At 43.3% G+C, this 20,300-nt stretch overlaps 1 protein-coding gene across 2 annotated transcripts in view; it reads left to right on the top strand.

Moving 5' to 3' along the window:
- The window catches only part of DOCK1 (dedicator of cytokinesis 1), a 296,429-nt gene extending 284,300 nt beyond the window's left edge, over positions 1 to 12,129 (top strand). For both annotated transcript variants that reach the window (XM_051617678.1, XM_051617677.1), the window contains exons 51-52: positions 521 to 666; positions 10,768 to 12,129. In XM_051617678.1, coding sequence (XP_051473638.1) covers positions 521 to 666; positions 10,768 to 10,863 — 242 coding nt within the window. In that variant the 3' untranslated portion in view covers positions 10,864 to 12,129. The remainder of the gene's footprint in view (positions 1 to 520; positions 667 to 10,767) is intronic.
- Positions 12,130 to 20,300: the final 8,171 nt, after the last annotated feature.

The following is a 20,300-nucleotide window of genomic DNA, read 5'->3' as shown; positions in this document are numbered from 1 at the left end:
GAGAGATGTAGTTAATTACAGGCTTTCATTTGTGAATTTTATTAACATGATGCTTTTATTTTACTGGGGGAAAGTAAATAAAGCTTAGCCCAGTTATATTCTCTTAGTGCACCGACCAAAACTTCTATTGCCTATTAATGTGGAAGGTGAAAATGCAGAGCTTACAGCTGAGAAAATTACATTTGCTAAGCTGTGAATGTTTTGGTGTGAAATGTGAAGGAAAATGTGTTTTGTGTTAAAAACAGGGGATCGCCTGAGCGTTTTGAGTGTATCCTCAAATAAGCCCAGTGCAGCTCCACAGTGTGTCCTTCCCATCGATGCAGGGGTGGGTTCATTTGTTCTGCTTTCCTTTAAAATCCCTCATTAGATGAGCTGCAGCTAATTACAGAGGCAGTGAAGAGCAGACAAAGCATGGGCAGCGTTATGGCAGTGCCGAGGCCGCGAGAATTGGCGCAGTCTGGGCCTTTGGATTGGACTCAGTTATTGAAAGGGTTAGTTAACTCCGTGTGGATTTTTACAGGTCTGGAGCTGAATGGGATGTCCAGCTCCGACATCCCCGACGTTCCTCCTCCACTGCCTCTCAAAGGCAGCATGGCTGATTATGGGAACCTCATGGAAAGTCAAGACTTGATCAGCCCGACGACCTCACCTCCAGCCCATCAACGGGTGAGTCTCAGAGAGGATGATCATTTTCTGCCATTTTCTTTGCTTTTGTGCTATGCCACAGTCCACAGCAAGGTGTAATCCTGCTCATGGACATGCCAGAGGAGCCAGAGACTTCTGCAGCTGCAAACAAGCCTCTGGAGAATGAGGGAATGACATCGCTCAGGAGGACCAACCTGAAGGGAGGTGGGATTCATTCTAGTGGAGAAAACCAGGCAAAATGTTGTTAGCTGTGTTGGTAAGGGAGCTTAAACTGGCAGGATATAGTCTTAGGAGCAAATTAGATTTAATAGCCTTTCAGTCCTGTCTTGGGAAAGGAAATAAAACATGTACCTGACATCTTTCCTTTCTGGAGCTCCGTTCTGTCGGCATTCAGTCGCTGCTTGTATCCTGGAGGCAAACAGATGTGCCCCCTTGGAGGGAAGGAGCTCAGAAACACTCTTCATCATCAACAGGGCTTTCAGCTTTCTGAAGAAAATACTCTTTTTCATCCTAGCTTCCTGTATCCTGGAAGCTTTTTAAAATAATTTGGTCCTTTTCTTTAAAGCATCACGTTTGAGAAGGGCTATTTATTTTCTTTTGGAAGGGAAAAAAAGAAATGTTTAAAGAGGTTTTCTTTTCTTCGACTTGGAAACGTGTAATTTTGGCCAAGCTGTTATGTTGTGGGAATTTTTTTGTTTGAAGAGGTGTCTTCCGGGATTTCTCTGAAATTCATCGTTCAAATGAAGTTCTGTGGAGTAATTTGCTTTTCAGCAAATTCTCTGGTCAGAGGAAGCATTTTGAATCTCAGCAGAGAAAGAGGAATTTAAGTTTAATTCTGGGGAGGGTTTTTGTTTAACACAAACTATCACAGTGCACAGCAGGACACGAGTCTGGGTTTTTCGTGGTTGAAATTGTAGCTGTGTTGTTGCAGGATTTCAGTATTTTCAGGCAAAATTGGGAAAAAACCTCAGATACAGAAGTAACTAGGAATGTGAGCAGTGTTTTTCAAAACATGATATTGGACTCATTATAGGCATATCTTGAGAAACTCTCTATTCCCATTGCATCTTCCATAATTCTTCCCCATGGCTTGATGATTTTAGTAAATACTTTCAGGAAGTCTTACCTATTTCCTTGGCTTCTCTCTGAGGGGTCAGCTCTTGCTTGACCTGAATACAGACCTAGAAGTGGGAAATTTCAGGAGGTACAGGAGAGCTGCCAGGAGTGTTGTCTGAGAGATCCATCTTCGTGAGGAAACCTCAGAAATTCAAATTAGCTTTCAAATTTCTTGAACTCCTTCCTGAATGAGCTCTGGAGCACTAAATTCATTTTGTGTGATATGGAAGTTTTTGGGTCATGGTGGTAGCTCAGGATTGTTAAGAGGAGTTCTGTTTTTAGCTAAAAAAGCATTAAACAGTGAGATGATAACACCTGCAGTGAGGAATACAAATCCCAATAGCCAGGTTATTTTTCCTTTTCATGTGAGGCTGGTTGAAGGGGTTTCCACTCAACAGACACGTGCTCAGTACTCACTGTACTGCTTGTGAAGGCCACCATGCTGTGATGGTTGGAGCCCAGACCAGAACAGCTCAGGTTCCAGCCTTGATGCTGTTGAAGAAGTGACCTTGCACTGCTCCTGTACCTGTCATGAGCAGTGTTTCCACATCACTACATGAAGTCATAAAAATAGTAGCAATGTGCTCCCTTGGCTTTTTGTAAACTTTTATTCAGGTCTTAATATTTTTTTCTTTATGGTCTTCACTGCTCAGAATTTTTAAATTTTTTTTAAGTTCCATTATTCAACATTGGGTGTTGAAGGAGCTCAGGGTATTAGGAAGAAATTCTTCATCATGAGGGTCGTAAGGTGCCAGAACAGGTTGCCCAGGGAGGTTGTGGAAGCCCCACCCTGGAGGTGTTCAAGGGCAGGTTGGATGAGGCTTGTGCAGCCTGGTCTGGTGGGAGGTGTCCCTGCTCATAGCAGGGGGGTTGGAACCTGATGAGCTTTAATGTCCCTTCCACCCTTAACCATTCTGAGATTCTATGATTTAAGCACACCATGGAAATGCAATCAAATATAATAAAAAAAAATTTCCAGCATTGTATATTTATAAACGTTTGAAGACAAGGGATTATACTTTCAGAGTCTGAAAAATGAATATGAAGCAGATTTGTCACAAAGCCACATGTATTAGTCTTAGAATTAATTTTGGGAAGGGCTCCTGGTCTTATAACAATCATTCTGCACATTTATTTCATCAGGCTTGTAGGAAGGAAGCTGTGAGAGAACATTAAAAAAATTAGTAGTGCTGGGCATGAAAGATCAGATGGGTAAATTCTTATTACTGCTGTGATTAAATTCCACTCCACAGTTTTTAATGTCTTGTGTTTCATGGGTCAAATAGCTACATACTTCATAGCATTATAATTCTCTGCCTAGTAAACTGATCATCTTTTAAATTACACATGCTTCGTATCAGTGAAGAAAAATCAGTAAAAGAATGTAACAGATAAGATTATCTTAGGAGCTTTAAAACTGGAAATATCTCCGTGTGTGAGAAATTATTCTGTGGTTCACTCTGGTTGTCTTGCAAAAGAAGTGCTGTAGTGAACTGCAAAGCATGCAGTGATACATGAGTCAAGACATACTTCAAACTGCAGGCAATTGTGCCATTTGGTGTCTGAGATGGCAATCCTAGATACTTGGAGTCCACTATTAACTTGGTCTACCTTCAGTCTTTTATCCAAGTGATCATCCTATTACAATTTTTTGATTGTCCTTTTATTCCTTGTTAACTGTGCTACCCTTCTATACATTTTTGTGCCCTGTCTGATTTGTTCTGCTAAAAATGTTCTTAATAATATATGGGGACATAAAAAAAGAAGTCTATGACTCCTGGAAGGATTATCCTTACATCAAGGGATTCCTTTAGGCACTTCTTGTTCTTGATGGGCTCAGCCCTACCCTTGCATACAAATCAACTGCCTGTTTAGTATTCACAGCGAGGAGAGAAACTCAAAGGGAATAGACAAAGGAGCACTTACTTGTGTAGTATTGGCTATAACACTTACTAAGCATCAGATAATGGTCTGGAGAAGAAGATCTGGATCAGTCCTAGATGGAGGAGTTGGCAAGGAGGGGAAGGCAAAGACTAAAGAAGTGTGGAATGTGAGGACCTGAACAGTCTTCCTGTGGCTGATGGGGACAGTGTGTATTTTGACTCTCTGGGATCTGCTGCACGAGGAGCACTCAGAGTAGTTGGTTGGATAGAATGGAAGTGTTTACACAGGAAGAAAAATCCGGGGGATTCTTCAAGTGTTGCAATGCTGATCATTATCCCTTGGGTTAGCCACTGGGAGCAGAAAATTACCAGAAAGGCTTCAGCTGAATCCATGGAGGCAACAGGTAATTAGGGAGCACTGCTTCAGCATTTGCAATTTTTCCTTCTCTGACATTATTTCTCAGGAGAAATCCCCTTCCTTCACCAAGTGCCTCACACAGCCCTCCAGCTCCGTTCCCCCAGGGCTGGTGGGGGAACCCCTGAGCCACCTCCCAGGACCCCCCCTGCTGGTTTGGTGGCCCAGGGCTTGCTGCTGGCTCACTTGCCACAGCAGCAGCAGAACATTAGTTAGCAGCATTGTCCTGTGGAGATGTTAGAAAAAATGAAATTGGAAAAAGTGCATTACTAATCCATTGTATTAAATTAGAAAGTTGATTTTGTGGGCTGCAGTTGCTCACAAATGTAAATAAATGTCTCCTCTTCTGTCTGATACTCCAGATTTTTAGAAGAGGTGTCCCAAGATGCATTGAGTTATATAATGTGCCCAAACGAAAAAATAAGTTTAAATCTGTGGTTTACTTGCCATCTGATCATTATTTTTGCCTGCTGAAGATGGGAAGCACTGCCAGACTTTCCTCCAACACAAAGTCTCCCCCCTCTTGGCTGCTCTGGGCTTTGGTGGGTTAAGCTCTGGCAGTGTCAGGAGTTTGTAAAAAACTCGCAGTCACTTTTTAGTAAATCTCAAAATCAATGACTGCCAGTGCTTATTGCAGGATTTTGAGTGCAAAAATGTGTTCTTCTGCAGTCTGCCCAGAGATCCAGAGCCCGTGGTGTGTCCCTCAGCAGCACCCTGATGTTGTTTTGGAAAACCTGTGTCACTCCCTCCACCGGAGGTGGGTTTTGCTCTGTCCAGCTGATGATGCATTTGGTTACCACTCTCCCAGGGCCCAGGCCTTCGGGAAGAAATGCAGTTTTGGTCTGGAGTCTGAACCTAATCTTGGGTGTATTGCTTATACCTCTTGAGGTCTGTTGATCTACAGACCAGAGCAAAAAACTAGTGCTTTTGGAAATGGAGTTAGCAAGCACAGTCTGAAGCACCAACAGCCTCCACGTGCAGAAGTGTGGTTCCAGAGAGGGAAAATGGCTTTAGCTGGGCTTTGACATGGCTGGCAAGCACCAGGAGCAAAGTCCTCCCTGCATGGGGGGTGCAGACCTTGGCTAGGTCCAGCTCTCCCCCTCGTCTGCTGCTATCACCCCCACAGGAGCATTCCTCCATTGGAATAGTGTGGACAGGATCCTGCCAAGTAAATTGGGAAGAACCATAGGATCAGGATGGTTTGGGTTGGAAGGGACCTTTAAAGGCTTTCTATTTAAGTCCCTGTGCAGTGAGCAGGGACATCTTCAAACTAGATCAGGTTGCTCGGAGCCCTGTCCAGCCTGAGCTCTCTCAGCAACCTGGGTCAGTGTCCCACCACCCTCAGCATAACAAATTTATTCCTTACATCTAGTCTGCATCTCCCCTCTTTCAGTTTAAAAACATTTCCCTTGGTCCTGTTGCTACAGGCCCTGCTAAAAATTTTGTCCCTGTCTTCCTTAGAGGCCCTTTTTAAGTACTGAAATGCTGCAATAAGGTCTCCCTGGAGCCTTCTCTTCTCCAGGCTGAACACCCCAACTCTCCCAGCCCATCTCCAGAGCAGAGCTGCTCCAGCCCTTGGATCATCTCCATGGCCTCCTCTGGACTGGCTCCAACAGGTCCATGTCCTGTGCTGGGGGACTCCAGAGTCTGAGACACTGGTTCCGAGCAATTCCAAGTTGCCCACTCTGAGGGATCTTTCATGTTGCCCAAGGAAGGGATGCTCAGCACTTGGAAGCTGGGAGCACACAAAGGGCATCTCTGCAGAAGGACTCTTGAAATTACTTTCTCTTACCCAGGTACCCCCCAGCAAGGGCAGGTAGTGGCTGTGGGACAAAGTCATGTGAAACTCTAATAGAGGATGTGGGACAACAGAGTTGAAAGGGTCATTTTGCATTGGTTTCCTGCTGTATTTTCCACAGAACTTTGCTGCCTGGGTCAAACAGCCAATTAGCTTAAACTGTCAATAATTTAGTTCAGAGCAGTGGAGTTGGGTTGATCTCTCTGCAGGTGCATTATCACTTGTTCAGGATGGGAATGTTATTCCTCCAAGACCTCACATGATGTGTTAGTTTTCGTTGCACAGATTAAAAGAAGCAAGTTGCTGCTTGTCAGGCCACTCAGCCCCACGCTACAAACAAGGGTGTAAGCAAGGGGGAGCAATTCAGAGCTCAGTGTAGTTGCTATCCTATTTACATCTTGCTTCTCCTGTTTCTGACCTAGTTAGATATGTTAATTCTTCAAACTGAAGTGGTTTTGATTGGCTCTCCATAGCTTGTCATATTGATGACCACTTAATTCCAAGGAAAAATAGAGACACAGGAGGAAATCTCTTACAGTGTCCCAAGGATCCCTTTGGGAATCAAATCTTGTTTCATGTTTATGTTTGTTGTGGTTTAATGCTGGTTTTTTGATTGAAAAAAGAATTCTTGTGTCTTATTTTGCTTCTTCACAGAGTAAAAAAAAAAAAAAGTGGTTTTTTTCATCTTCTTTAATTGAATTTTACTGCATCCTGAACATGCTTAGTGTAGTGTATTTTATATCTCTAAGAGAATTGAGACAAATATTTTTAAACCTGATTCTTTTCTGTATCAAGAAAAAAAAACAAACCACAAACAAATGGGAGCAATTTCATGTTTGAAGCAGAAGGAACAGATTGCTTCTGTGTTGCAGATGTGCCTTTTACATAAGGTTCCTGCTTCCCCTGAGGTACCCGTGAGTCAAGGATTCTGCCCAAAATAGGTCTGAATGTGGACCAGCAGTCTCTCTCCTTCTGTCAGAAAGTAAAAACGTGCTTCAGGAGTTGGCGGGTTCACAATTAACCACTGAAATACAAACATGAACTCCACAAAGCAGTTCTTAATGAAATGTAAAAGCGAGGGCAACTGGTTTGTGTTTCAAAGTTTCCAAGCGTGGCTAAGTGAACTTCATCAGGCTAATCATGATTTTCTGGGTATAATATTGAAGGGAGAGAGAGAGTGAGCCTGAGTTTCCTCCTGTGCTGGAACAAAAGGGAATGTGTATCATCCTGGGGAGTGCTGGTGGATTTGGAGTTGCACCAGTTCCATACTGGCACATTTTGTTGTGCTAATTTCTTAAGGATGTTGCCCGGCGAGCATTTCATGTCCTACTTAATATATTCACTGGTAGCTTATTATATAAATGAACATGTACTAAATTTATCCGACTTTCTAATGGAAATTGTAAATTCAATTATAATAATTATCTACCTATCTCTGTTATTTCTTTCTGCCTAATTTGCTTGCAGAATCTAAGCTCTGGTAGGTTTTGTGCTTGTTATTTATAGCACATATATTTAGCTTCATCTCATTGTATTTGCATTGTATCTGTTCTTCAGAAGCAGGTTTTCAGGGGTAATTTGATTGTTCTCTGATCAATATGAAGGGCTCATTTGTTTGAGAAATGCCTTTGATCTAATTGCATTGAGAATTATTGCCAATATACTGTTATTTAAATTCAAAATGGATTTGTACAAACGATGCTATCAGCAGAGTTAGTTTTTTCTAGTGATAAATAAGATGTTAAAGGTATCTGAGAGCAAAGCACTGAGGAAATTTGTATGGTTTGTAATGTATTTTAGAGGGGCACCTGGTTTATTTTGTTATGGGATTAATGTCATCTCGGTGAGGAGTTCTTGCACGTCACACGCTGATCTTCTGCAGACCACCAGCCCTTCCCAGGGTCAGCCCAGGAGCCTCTGCCTGGAGACTGGGTTGGAACGAAGCAGTTTTTCAAAGGTTTTGAAATCTGCAGATCACAAATGTGTGAGGTTAAATAACATTGACAGTCCAGCTGTTACTCAGGTGCCTGAGTAGGGATTCAGGAGCTAACTTAACATACCAGGATAGGAAAAGTACTTGCTTAAGTAGAGAAAGTATTTAATGGTTATGACTAATCCTTAGAGACAGAGCAGCATTTTTTAAAAAAGAAGGGGGGTGGGGGTGTAGAAACTAACTTCAGTTTTGCATTTAGTAAAAGAAAATTCTTATTTTATCTTCTTTACGTATTAGTCTGTTGACTTGATTTTCTGTCTCAGAGATCATTGTACAGCATGTCCCACTGTAAGTGAGGACTAAATAATGCAGGGTTTGGAGCCTGGTCTGGAACAGGAACACTGCTTACTCAGCAGGGTCTTCTCAACATGTGCATTTCAAGCATCAGTGCCCTTTTGAGACACAAACCTTTTAATAACTTGGTTGTTTCTTCCAAAGAGCTTGTATAAGCTTTAAGTGGACTGTGAATGTGAAAGTCCTTGTTGCCAGGTATGTTCACTCCTGTCCTCATGGTTGAGCAGGAGGCCACGGAGTTCAGCCTTCCGGACAGGGCAGCCCAGGCCATGACACCTTGCTTTAGGTTGAAAATTTCTTGTCTTATTCCCCCTCTGCTCCACTCTGGTGAGACCCCCCCTGCAGTCCTATGTTCAGTTCTGGAGCCCCCAACACAAAAAAGACATGGAGCTGTTGGAGTGGCTCAAGAGGAGACCACAAAGATGCTCAGAGGGCTGGAGCAGCTCTGCTCTGGAGACAGGCTGAGAAAGTTGGGGGTGTTCAACCTGGAGAAGAGAAGGTTCCAGGGACACCTTAAAGCACTTTCCAGTGCCTGAAGGACCTGCAAGAAAGCTGGGGAGGGACTTTTTACAAGAGCATGGAGTAACAGGATGAGGGGGGACAGGTTCAAAGTGAAAGAGGAGAGATTTAGATGAGATATGAGGAAGAAATTCTTCCCTTCAAGGGTGGTGAGACCCTGGCCCAGGTTGCCCAGAGAAGCTGTGCCTGCCCCATCCCTGGCAGTGTTCGAGGACAGGCTGGATGGGGCTTGGAGCAGCCTGGGCTGGTGGGAGGTGTCCCTGCCCATGCAGGGGGTTGGAACTAGATGATCTTTAAGGTCCCTTCCAACCCAAACCAGTCTGTGATTGATTCTGTGATTTATCCAGGAACAGATTAAACCCAGTTGATTTCCAAGTTGGTAACAAAGCATTCTGGAGCCGAGGAGGCAGAAGGTGAGAGCATGGATGTTGCTGCGTTGGCTGGGAAAGTGGAGAGTGGACAGTCTTCACCTTTCCATCCTCCAGGCCTGCTGTATTGGACAGTGGCAAAATGGAGAGACAAGCTCAGGGCCTGGCTTTCCTGGCAATGTTTTGTGATTCTTGTTCATTTGCCAGGGGGGAGAGCTAGGAAGAATGAGGAAGGTTATAAAAGAGATTTATTGCCATGTAAGATACAGGAAAAATACTCCAGCAAACCCCAGCCTTCCTGGCCCTGCCCATGTGCAGCCATACCTTTCCGTTTAGTCTACAGGTAGTAAAACTACCCGCTGAAATATCTGGGTTTATATCTCCTTGCGGTGTTAAAAGCTGACTTTGAAGAGGGCATTTGGTTACCTTAAAGGTACTTTTTTTCCTTCTGCTCTTGCACATCTCTGAAAACTCCTGGTCTCGAGGCTGCAGGAGTGTGGGGAGGATCTTTGGGCATCACCCTGAGCTCCTCTTCCTTTTGGGTAGCAGCTTGGGAGGTCTTCTGAAAGGAAGAGTCTTGCATCTTCTGCTCTTCAAGGTGATTTATCAGCTGCCTAATGGGAAGGATCAAGGCATCACCAGTTATTTTGTCCCCCCCCAGTACATGCAGTGTTCCACTGAGGCATTTCAAGTGGTTGAGCTGTTCTGGTAGTGGTGATGAGGGAAGTTAGGCTGAGTCGGGATGTGTCAGGAGGGGTTTGGGTGTTGTGGAGGGTTTTGTGGAGTCAGCAGCACGGGGCTGGGTAAGGCAGGACAGGTACCCTGAGCCCAACAAGTGGAAATGAAAAAGCATCATTACTCTGTGAGGGAACCGCAGGGCAGTGGGTGGTTGAGAGGGGGGGAGTCTTAGATAAAAACCAATCGAGGCAGCGTTTCTCAGGTGGGACCCCTCAGTGGGAGCCCTGCAATGGCCGCAGAGCCCGACTGCTGCAGAAAACCAGACTCAAAGTGCACAAGCAAATGGCAGCTTTCCCTTTCTGAAACAGGTTCGAGCATGTCTATGATTGCATGTTAGGGAAAAAAAAAGTCTTAATTTCCATAATGACTTTTTTAATTTGCCCAATTAGCCAGCAAATCTAACCGAGGGTGCTCTCGCTCTGCTGTATGATATATGGAGTCATTTAAAATATGTATATTTGAACAGCCTGGATTTCTGTTTTGAATATTTTAATTATAAGTGAATGCGTAATAGTAATTTGCAAGTTACTTATCTGTTTGTAGGGCTTCTTTTTTTTTTTTTTTTAAATTATTTGTGTTCTAAATGTGTAAAATACAAAAATAATGGAAAAGCAGTGAAGCTGTTGCTCCAACCTGGCTTTCAAGCTTTGTAGTGCATAGGGGCTGAGGGCAATCAACAGAGACCAAGAAATCAATATCCTATCATGATACAAAGTGGGGAATTATAAACTTCTCCAGTGCTTTTAAAAGATTTTTTCTTGAAATACTAAGGTAATTAATCATGAACCCTTGAGAGGCTTTTTTCGTTGTCAAAAGTGAGAGTTAAACTTTAAGCCAATGGCAGTCTGTGTGCACAGTAGCAAATTCTGCAGAGAAGCTTTCAGGAGTCAGAGGGCTACAGACTTACCTGCTGTCTTTTGCAGTGATGTATCAAGCTGTAACTGTTCCAAAAACCCTTTCATGACTAACATGGTCTCTTCAAAACTGGTTTCTTCCAGCACCTGCCTCCCCCGCTGCCCAGCAAGACGCCTCCGCCTCCGCCTCCAAAGACAACTCGGAAGCAAACCTCTGTGGACTCTGGGATTGTCCAGTGAAGAAGGAAGCGGGTTTTTTTTCCAAAGATAAAGCTGTAACAATTCATTCCCCTAAGTATTTTATGGTATATAATGTTTACCTCATTCAGGCGTGCAGTATCTAACCGTAGTGCAATGACTCTAACTCCGTCAGGAATCCATTTCTAGCCGTGTGTCGGCCACAACACTACAGCACTCCTCTCTCTGGGGTTAGTGCCTCCTGTAACTTGAAAGAAATCTGGATTTCTACTTGAGGCTGGGAGGCATTCATCAACTGACAGTACCCTCTCCCTTAACCTTCTCCCTTCTTCTTCCTAACTCCAGGCACGTGAGTAGCTGTGGAATTTAAAGTGCGAGTGGAATATTTTGTACCTAAAGCATTTAGGTAGCTATGGAGCTTCAAATGAGCTGAGTATTTTGTACCTAATCTTGGTATTTTGTACCTAATCTCAGTGTATATAGGAATCAGTGAGGACATTCACATTGAATTTGGTGCACGTTGCAGTTGGCATGGCAGGGAGGAGAAGCTGCCCTAGGATTTCCCCAAATAACACATCTGTCCGGGGCTAAAAAAAACACACACCGTTTATTTGTGAAATGTGCCTTCTCTTTAATGGTTCTGTGTTACAAATAAGCTGATTGCTGATGGGCTTTGTGAAATGAGGCCTTGGTGATCAGTCACTTCCATTCTCCTTCACTTGGCTGTTCCTCTGGGTTTTGATCCATGGGCTGTTGATCAGAGAGGCCTTTTAGCCACCAACGGGCACGAGCTTATAGGAAAAGAACGAGATAAGGCAGAGAGGAGACCCCTGGTCGTTCATAGCAGTTGAATACAAGAGTGGGAAGAACTGCTTCTTTTCTTCTTTAATGTGTAATATTTCATGTGGACTAGGATGAACTGAACGGAATCACTTTGTCCTTATGCCATCATTCTGTACAGAGTTTGTATATATGATGGTTTTTAGAATGTTTTAATTTTTATGGTGCCTGCTTGTCATGTAATAATGAATTAATGTACCTGCAAAGAATGCCTTGCCTATTTTTAATTTCTTAATTGCTGCAACTGTAAAAAAAGGATGCCATTTCTTTCCCAGATATTAGGCTCTGAGAAATACTGGACAATGATGGGGTGGGGTGTTGGGAGGGAGGAAGGAAACTAACTTTATACTCTAGCATTTTTTATTGTCATCACACTTCCATTTTTTACTATCTACAATCTTTTTACTCTTACAGTAGATTGTTTTTAAATATACCACTGACTCAAAAAATAAAATATTATTTTAAAAACTTGTCTAAGAATATTAATCCATTTCCTTGGTCTTTTTCATTTCAGTTTCAGGAGCTGCTGTGCTGTGTAGAGAGCTACTTAGACATTTGCTTTCTGTTTTTCTGAGCAGTTTTGAGGAAGTCCATGATAAAACTGCAGTCTTTTGTAGTACTGGTATGCTTGTTCCTGCAGGTATGTGGTATTGAGGGAAAACACAGGTCAGCACTAGCAACATCATCTTTGTATGCTGTCAATATTCATAATGATAGCTTACTTATCTTTAAGGTGTAAGTTACCTGTTGCTGAACACTTCAGGAAACAGATGAGATTTAGGTAATGTTTTCTACCTCAGGTAGCTGCTAGATGCTGCCAGAAGCAGGCAGAAGCAGCAGCAGTAAGACAATAATGTTGTTACAAAGGCAGGAAGGTTGCCACTCCAACAAAAAGTGGCTTAATTTGTCAAATACATTCTCATAATTTTGCCTTCAACCATCACATTGTTTTGGATCAAACAAACACGCTTCCCCGAACATCAGCTGCCAGAGTGCCTCAGAATTTACTGTTAGCTATTTTCCTAAAATTCCCTGTTTGTTTTGTTATTAGTAGCATCTCCATTCAAGAGGAACAAGGTGGGAAGGATTCTTAGCAGCAGTCGATCAGATATTCTTTCCGTAGATGATCAATAATGTATTAAAACTTGAATTCTGTAAGTCATTTAATTGAAAATTGCTTTAGAGACTGCCCTGGTTACTGTGCAGGAGATTGTGCTGGGAGTTTCCCTCTTTTCTGTTCCATTTACTTTCTAAAGGATAGGAGGAGGGTTTCATATGGACCTGTAACTGGATGCTTGTAAATTGTTTTTCTGCTAATGTGTTTGTTTTCACACCTCCTTAGCAAATTCCTGTGCTCACGCAAGCGTTATAATTTGGCCCTAAAAGACTCCTCAAACAAGAGCTGCAGTTTCAAATCAGTCTTGCAGTACAAACCATAAATCTGATACGTGTGCATGTTTTACAAATACACAAGCTGAGGCTGGGAATTGAAAATCAGACTCTCAGATTCACTTTCAGACTCATATTGTCACCGTTTTTACAATCTAACAGCTTCTAGGCTGTAACTCGCATGAAACCCAGCCAGGAAGAATCATTACCCTCCTCAAAGTGTTGTAAAAACACACTTCAGCAAATGGAGGAGCTAATTCCGTTACAGTCTCTAAGCAGTGAGCAATCCTGTGAAGGCTGTTCTTTCTCCTGCAGTAGCTGCTCTCTTCCTGGCTTTGTATCCAAGCATCCCAATCCAATAGGAATTTATTGTGGCATTGTTTGCAACAAAGCAGAGCTAATACAGGAGAACTCACTACAAGGCAATAGGGAAAAAGAAGGTGATTTGATTGTAACCACAGTGGTATCACTTGTGCTTACTCTGTCATGCTCAAGTCCTCACAAGGGTCACAGCAGGTGTGCCCAGACCACGTGTCCAGGGTTGCCTGTGGTCATGTAGAGGACAAGAGGTGCCTGCTGTGAAGTCCATGCTCCATCTCTGGCGTTATTCCAAGGTTGGTGAACACATGCTGGTTTCTTGGATGTGCCCCCTTGGTTTCCTTTGGGAGTTGGTGGTGACCGTGATCTTGGGTCTCTGTGGTCTCTCCTACTTCTGTGGGAATCATTGGGCAGCACTTCATGTGTTCCATGTCTGCTGTCTCCCCACCTGGTGAAGGCGCTGCACAGTTCCTCTTCTGCTTCTTCCCACCATCATTCCTTGCTGGCCTCACTGAGTCTTTTGCTCTCCCCAACACAATTTTTGCAACACAAATTTTCCTACAAGAAGGAATTCAGAGGTGTCACGTTTCTAGATGACACAAGAAAGCAGCTTTTCAATGGTCTGTAATTTTTGCTTCTTGAAATTCAGCTTGAATTTCCCTACTGAAAGTCAACTTACAGAGCCAATATAAAAAGGAGAAGCCCTTAATACCATTTCTCTCAGCCTCAGCTTGGGAGTGAGGGTATTTTTTTACAGGTGCACACATCAGTTCCCGTAGGTCCCATGCGAAACCACAAGAGATTTGTTGGCCAGTGGTTGGTTGTTTTTAATCAAGTTTCTTTTTTTTTCAGTGGGAGGCTCAATGCAAAGGTCAGTTCTTAAACCAGTTTCTGTAATTGACATTTAAGATCTCTGAAATGTCTCTGATGGTACCATGCATTCTGAGTGTAGAAATGCTTTTCAATTCAGGTTTGTCTTAAGTAGGATCTTTTTCTTTCCCATGGATGTCTGTGATATGTGACTTTACAGAGAAAAATTACTAAGTTTGCAGTACATATGTATGTATATATGCTTATGATATAAGAATAAGAGTTTTATGTGTGGGTACATACATATGTGTATACACGCACACACATATAAACACATGTTTTTAATGTAAGATATCTCATTTCATTGACAAGTTGAGATGTCCCATCCTCCTGCTTCACGTTAGACATCTTCCCTGTTGATTTTTGTGACCTTTTTGGAGACCATTCTATACCAGAAGCTGGATGTAGTGGTGTTGATGGCAGTTGTCCCATGATGGATGTTCACAACTGTCTGTTTTTAGTAAAGGCTCTTTGGATAAAGTAGTCATTTCTGGTATATGTGTTTGATGGAAACAGGTGAAGTAAGCAGAAAGTTTCTTAAAAGGGTTACAGCTGTTTGGATGTTGACATATCACAGCAGCTTTAGACAATGGATGATGTAACAGGTCTCATCTTTTTCTCACCTGGCAGTTGCCATCCTGCATTGGGCTTTGGAATATTTTTTCACAAAACCAAAGTATTTTATCCCCAAGCTGGAAGCAGAGGAAGGTAAGGCAGAAATGTTTGTCTCTGGAGCTGTTCCATTACACGGGATGTTGCTGGTCATTGTAACTGCCAGAAGCTCACACTGCTGGGGTATGGGTTGCCCTCTCCAGTGCTGCTGCCTTTCAGCCCTTACTGGAAACACATGATGTCCTTGTACAGCTTCTTCCTGTCCCTTGTTCAAGTTCTTGGTGTTTTTTCATGATAAAAAATGGCTTTGTTTTTTTTCTAAGGAGCAGCAGGACACTCCCTGGTTGTTTCCTTGCTTTCAATGCCTCCTTGGAGATGCTACACTGAGAAATTATTGCTTGTGTTTTGCTCAATGTCTTTAAATTCTGTGTAAGATGCTCAGGGTGCACGTATGGGCTAGAGCTCTGGGACAGCCCCAAGGTCTTCTGGGGGTGTGGGTGGTGAAGGTGGCCAAGCTTTGTGCCTGCCCAGCACCAGGCTGCTGCAGGCCTGGCCAGGGCTGCCTGCATCCCTCTGCACAAGCTGAGAAAGGAGTTTTTCAGTTAGCATCTCCTCCTTACCTTGGGATGAAACAATAAATTGTAGCACATGTAGAATATGCCCATGAAAAACAACTTGAGTGAGGGTGAACACTGAAATTCAAGATTTCTTTTACCACTGGCTTTTGGTGTTAGTACAGTAATGGGAAGGGTGAGGTCCAGCTGCTCTGACATTTCAATTCCATCTCATTCTCCTTTTGTACTTTCACTGGATCTAAACTGAATTTCAGGCTCTCAATTGCCACCTTCTTCACAATGCAGAAACGTGTGGCTTGGTATAAATACTTGGTTGTGGTGTTTTTCATTGAGGCTGTTTTGGGTTTTTTAATTTCCCTCAGTTTTGTCATATGGATTCTGCAGACATGAATAATTACTGTAAATCAGGCTCTTCTACCAAATGACAGACCTTTTTTTTTTTTTTTTTAATTTCCAGTGTGTGTGCTATTGTGCTCTAGCACCTGAACATGAAGCTGCTGAATGAAATAACTCATTTCACATCTGAGCTGGCTCTAGACATGAGCACTGAAGACACATATGGGACCTCATTATGAAAGTGAGTTGAGATGGTGCCTCCACTCAACCTCATGTTGCATTTAGCCAAGTAATGTCCGTTCCCTAATGCCATCTTCTTACAGCATGATTTTCAGAATCCAAGTTGACCATCTCAGATTCATGGCTACCCAAACTCCCTGTCTGCAATCCCAGACTTGCAGAGATTTATGGGTGGTGATGTGTTGCTATTTTGGGTTGAATCCACATTGCTTTGGCCATTCACTCAGCTTTTCTTTGCACAGTTTGGCTCTGATGCTGTTGAACCTCTGTGTTTGCAGCCCAAACTGTCTTGCAGAGCTGAGGAACTAAACAGAGGAACATTGGCCACATTCACGCTACAGATTCAGTGATGAAACCTCACGTTCTTCGCTGGCACCTCATTTCCATTATTTGCAAACATTTGCTAATTGTTTTTGAGTTTTCCCCTGAGGTGGAGCTCAAGGCTGATTTCCTAAGATGCCCATATCAACTCGTCCTCCTGGTGTTTTGCCTCCTTGCTAGATGCTCCCATTTCCATTTTTGGGGTGTTTTTTTTCTCCCTTAAATTGCAGGAAACCAAAACAGTGTTTGAATCTTCCTCTTTGTTAAATGATTTCTAACAAACCTCTCTGAAAGGCTTTTGGGGCAGTATCTGCTGGGTCCCCCACTAATGATGTGTGCTGTGTCCTGCTTCTCTGGTCATGACAGAGGCATCATCTCTCTGAGCCATGCCTTGTTGCATGCCCCCGTGTTCTTTGAGTGACTTGCTTCACATCACTTTAAAAACCTCGGAGCCTCTAATTGGCCTCTTTGTCACCAAGAACCACACATTTCCAAACCAGGAGACTGCTCAACAGATGCTTGAAAAGATGCTGGTTCTGCTGTTATGAAAAGCTGTTGCCTTCTGCCAGTTTTTGTCAGGGAGGGAATTTATGGTGTCATCAACATTTGAGGGAGTCCTTCACAAAGAGCCTTCTTTCTCCGTCATTCCTATGAGCAAGGACAGATCTCTCTCCCAACTGTAGAGAACCCAGAAAATGAACTACAAAACCCATCTCTACTTTAAAAAAAAATAATATTTAGCAGAATATTAAACAGCTCAGGCACCTTTTGAGAGCAGTTTGACACATGTACTGTGTTGAATGGCAGATGACTAGCGTAGAACTGTAACAGCTCGAGAGGTAAAACAAGCCCACCAGCTTCGTCTAGGCAAAACACTTCTCAGATTAGCATAAATTATGCAATTTAAAATGCTTATTAACATTTAATTTAACGCTAGGAACATTGCTTTGGGAAGTGTGTTCTAGCAGCAAGAGAAGAAGCCATTGCAGAGTGCAGGAAGTTCATTTAAGCTGTAATTAAGCTGAAAATTATATGTGTTTTCCTGCAGTTTGATCACACGTGCTCCACATCCATCAGAGGAAAAACGCCAAGGAAATCAACAATAAACCACAAATTTCAAAAGGAAAATGCCTTCTTTAGAAGGGGAGGTAGATGTCTGCTACTTACTAGTGCTACAGGAGGCTTGTCCTGGGATACTTTAAAGCTCATGTTGAGATCTGGCTGTTAATAATGTCTACCTAAGGTTATAAGCTTATTTCTCTGAGTATTATCTTGTACTGTTGGCAAATGTATTTGTGGTCGTTGTTCTTCTATGCAGCATGTTAATGTTAATTTGTTCCTCAGGGGAAAATACTAGAAAAAGTCTAGAAATAGAAGAATTTTTTGAAGAGTTCACATTGTGTGCTTAATTACTGACCTCACGGTCTGTGTGGAGGGGAGCAGAGGTCTGTGGAAGGTTATATCATGCTGGTCTTTTCTTTTGTGCTGGACCATCCTTCCACATCATGGGCAGGGTCTGGAGCGGGCACTCAGAAACATGAGGATCTCTACAGAGTAACTCATGGAAAGGGGCTAGAGCTTTGGGAACTTGAGTCGGAAGGACCAGGAGATAAATCAGTGTCTGCTTTTGTTGCAGCTGCTCCGTGGGGCTCTCGACATGATGGCAGAAAAGTGGCTTTAGGAAAATTATTTTCCTTTCTCAGGTGTGAGGTTTTCTGGGGATGTTGTGTTTGCATGAGGTCAGTAGCAGAAATTGTGAGGCCAGGCTGCTTATAGAGCTGGAAAACATGAAGTTCTGGTTTGTTGGGTGGCAAGAACAGTACTGAACTCACAGGATTTGCAAGTTCAAAAGCACCGAGGTCTAAATCCTCCCCTGAGTTAGAGCTTGGATCTGCCAAGTCTGCTGAAGTCAGCCCTTCACAGGTATCATAGGATCACAAAATCCCAGATTGGTTTGGGTTGGAAGGGACCTTAAAGATCCTCCTACATGGGTGGGCAGGGACACCTCCCACTAGACCAGGTTGCTCCAAGCCCCATCCAACCTGCCCTTCAACACTTCCAGGGATGGGGCAGCCACAGCTTCTCTGGGAAACCTGTTCCAGTGTCTCACCACCCTCCCAGGAAAGAATTTCTTCCTAATATCTAAATCTCCCCTTTTTCAGTTTAAAACCTTTCCCCTTCATCCCATCACTCCCTGCCCTTGTCAAAAGTCCCTCCCCAGCTTTCCTGGAGCCCCTTCAGGCACTGCAGGGTGCTCTAAGGTCTCCCTGGAGCCTTCTCTTCTCCAGGCTGAACACCCCAGCTCTCCCAGCCTGTCTCCAGAGCAGAGCTGCTCCAGCTCTCTGGTCACCTCCATGACCTCTTCTGGACTCAATCCAACAGCTCCGTGTCCTTCTTATGTTTGCCTCTCGAGAACTGGCCACATCCAGTATCACTGCAGGCAAACCTGAGCATCCTTTCCTTAACATTTAACCAGTGTAAAGGTCTCCGTTGTGCAGCCTCAGGATGAGGACACTGCAAGGTGAGTACTGAGTTTATGCCCCTGGCACTTGCTGGTGTCGTTTTGGGATCACATTATCATTTTTCCTGGTACAGATGTAATACTTCTCCTGAGGGGGATGAGATTGCTTTCCTGAAGTGCTGGTAGAATTAAGTAGGATAATATCTTTGTCTTGCCATAAAAGCTTTGTTAGTTCTCCATGTACACTATAACACTATAATGATATGAAGTAATATTTTAAAACAAGTTATCATTAAGCACATGTCCAATTTACCTCAGTAACTAATTTTCATTCAAGAGTTATTCAGACAAAATTACTGTTGGTATCAGTGAGCTATCCAAAGTGCACTGATTTTTTATTTCACTGAGAATTAAGTGCTGTTGTCCAAGAAATTAATCCAATGCCTGCGTTATAGATAGGTGTAAAACCAATGAAGTTTGTTTTAGTTTTAAAAGTCAACTTTGAGTGGTGATGGGTCAGTTCTCGATGAAGATCAGTCTTGATTCTTGATACTTTGTATCCTGTTATTGATTAGGCTTTGGTTGAACTGTAAATTGCCTTTATTGGAAAACATCTTATATGAGAAAGTGAGTTACTCTAAAATATAAAAACATGATTTGAGCATATAATGGAGGACGAGGCTTGGCTGCAGAGACTTTTTGAGGTAATTGGAAGCAAAACAATGATTATGTGTGGAAAAAACAAACCCAGGGTACCCATGAGCACTGGGGAGCTGAAACTCCCTGGCCTCAGGGACAGAAAAAGCTTGCCAAAATAAACCAGCCTGATTTTCTCTTCTGTGTTGCTCTAGTAAGTGGAATTTGCAGTGGAATCTCCCCAGCATCCTTCCAGGTGCTGTGGCCCTCTCTGGGCTGGGGGCTGAGCAGCGTGTGTGTTCCCCCCAGCATTTAGGTTTATTTATACTCTGCACTTGGTGGTTCAGAGGGGAAATGCTGCTTTTCTGGACACAGCTGGCAGGACATTGTGTGCCCATGCTTTTCCTCAGTGGTTGTAGTAAGAAACATCATCCTTGTTCCCAGCAGTCATGGAAGAGCAGAGGTCCATGGCTGGGTAAGACCATGGCCACAACTGTTTTTAGCAGAGGCACTTCGTTATCTACCGTCATATCACTGAAGTTTTGTGGTTTATCTTCCATGTTTCTTAAGCCCCTAAGTTGCTTGGCCCTGGTTTTCATTCCAGGTGGTTTTTGGCTGGTACTTTGTTCACCAGAGCAGCACTGGCTGCCCCACCAGTCCCCATCCCTGCAGCTCACTGAGCTGCAGGTGGGTCACAAATTCCTTCCCTGTGTTCTTGGTGTCTATGAGGCTCTTCCAGAACAGAGGCAGGACAAAGTTCCAGTTCTCTGTTAGCAGGAAAAGGCTGATCCCAAGAGCAGGAGGGGTTTGTGTTTTGCTGGGCCCAGGGCTGTGCTGCTCTCCAGCCGCGTTATCTAACATGGAGTTACCCAAGTTCAGCT

The sequence above is a fragment of the Apus apus genome, chromosome 4 (genome assembly GCF_020740795.1).
Source record: "Apus apus isolate bApuApu2 chromosome 4, bApuApu2.pri.cur, whole genome shotgun sequence".
Classification (NCBI taxonomy): domain Eukaryota; kingdom Metazoa; phylum Chordata; class Aves; order Apodiformes; family Apodidae; genus Apus; species Apus apus.
This window is presented reverse-complemented; position numbering and strand designations above follow the sequence as displayed.